The sequence below is a fragment of the Pygoscelis adeliae genome, unplaced genomic scaffold (genome assembly GCF_000699105.1).
Source record: "Pygoscelis adeliae isolate BGI_AS28 unplaced genomic scaffold, ASM69910v1 Scaffold88, whole genome shotgun sequence".
In the NCBI taxonomy this organism is placed as follows: Eukaryota; Metazoa; Chordata; class Aves; order Sphenisciformes; family Spheniscidae; genus Pygoscelis; species Pygoscelis adeliae.
The window spans coordinates 378,327-379,798 of NW_008825616.1; the positions used below are offsets into that span (position 1 = coordinate 378,327).

The window sequence follows — 1,472 nt, forward strand, 5'->3', positions numbered from 1 at the left end:
GGTAGCAGGTGCTACACGACCTACCCTGTCATGATATGGCCCCAAAGTCAGACGTGGTCACGGAGATGCTAATCCAACCCCAGAACAGGGGAGAAACCTCAACCGTCACTAAAGCCTCAACAAATCTACAACTGGTCCTCCCAATTTCCCCAATTTTATTTGGGTTTTGAAAGGTTTATTTGTGCTTAGAGATAGGGCAAGACAGGGATGGACTGCAACAATGATTGTTTTCCGAGGGGCTATTTCTTCTCATTTATTGATGAGATGTTTCCCTCTAGCACGATGCTGGACGTGTGGGGGAAATACCCCCCTACCAGCCCTGCACAAGGTCCCAAGCAGTCCCTACCAAACCCAGGGGACAGGGCCCAGGGTGGTGGTTCCTGGAGGGTCAGGGAGGACCCGGCTGGAGCCAGCGTCAGGGTGAGTCCACTCCCTTTCAAACACATCTCCATCCCTCACGGAAAGCAAGACACGGCTTTAGGTGGCCGTGCCCCTTCCTACACCAGAAGGCACTGAGAAATGGCCAACAGTGGTGGTGATTCCAGGGATGGAGAAAGCAAGGAAAGCACATGTCAAAGCAGCATGCCCATCAGTGGGTTAACATCTGGTGGCCGATTCTGTATGACATTTCCCTTCACTTCTGCGGAAGGGCTTTGGAGACCACTTGGGGTCTGCAGATCTTAGCCCGTTCCCCATCACCACCATCAAGGCAGTTTTGACAGACTTTAGCCCTTTCTGCTGCCTCTGTAAAGATATTCTGCCTTGGTGTGTGCAGGAACAGGTGAAAACAGCGCCAGGAAGCAATGGGTTAATACTACTTTCATGCTCCTGAGCGTAAACTGTCTGCAAACCCTGCACTCTAAGGTCCTCTCCAAATTTAATCTCAAAGAGGAAGGCACCGTTTCGCTGAGATTAAGCAGTTTTGCAGATTAAGAAGATAAAATTAAATTTGTCATCTTGGGGAGGGGGGGTGGATTAAAAAAAGAAAAAGAAAAAGAAAAGGAAGAGTTGCCCTGTACCCATAGATTCCTTTTAAATTATCCCCCAAACGCTTTCCCCAGTCCCCTGTCAAACTGCACGCGTTCCTGTCTGGAGGGGTTTAAAAGTGATTCAAACTCTTCGGGAAGCACAGACATTTTAATTTCATCTGGTGCAGCAACTCTTGAGACCAACTGCACACACTATCTGCCAGCGAAATAAACCACTGGGCTGAAAAAAAACCCCAGCCCGCTGCCTTCTAAATCCTTGATACAGTAAATTACTCATCAAGGAAACAGCCGCGCAGATCGTTCAAGAATGCGAAGGGAAAAGATTGAGGGACTCACCAGAGCGTAGACTGAACTCAATACGGAGCAGCAGAGGATCAAACCCAGACTGTGATAAACCAGATATGATCCCATATCCAAGAGGCTTCTTCCAGCATCCAAGCTCGCTCAGGGAAGTAGGAGGACGAGAGGTCCTTCCAGCGCTCC

The 1,472-nt window shown here is 49.2% G+C and overlaps 1 protein-coding gene across 1 annotated transcript in view; it reads right to left on the reverse strand.

Annotated features, from left to right (window-relative positions):
• The window catches only part of PTH1R (parathyroid hormone 1 receptor), a 124,699-nt gene extending 123,297 nt beyond the window's left edge, over positions 1–1,402 (reverse strand). Inside the window, exon 1 of the mRNA XM_009333267.1 lies at positions 1,326–1,402. Coding sequence (XP_009331542.1) covers positions 1,326–1,400 — 75 coding nt within the window. The 5' untranslated portion in view covers positions 1,401–1,402. The remainder of the gene's footprint in view (positions 1–1,325) is intronic.
• Positions 1,403–1,472: the final 70 nt, after the last annotated feature.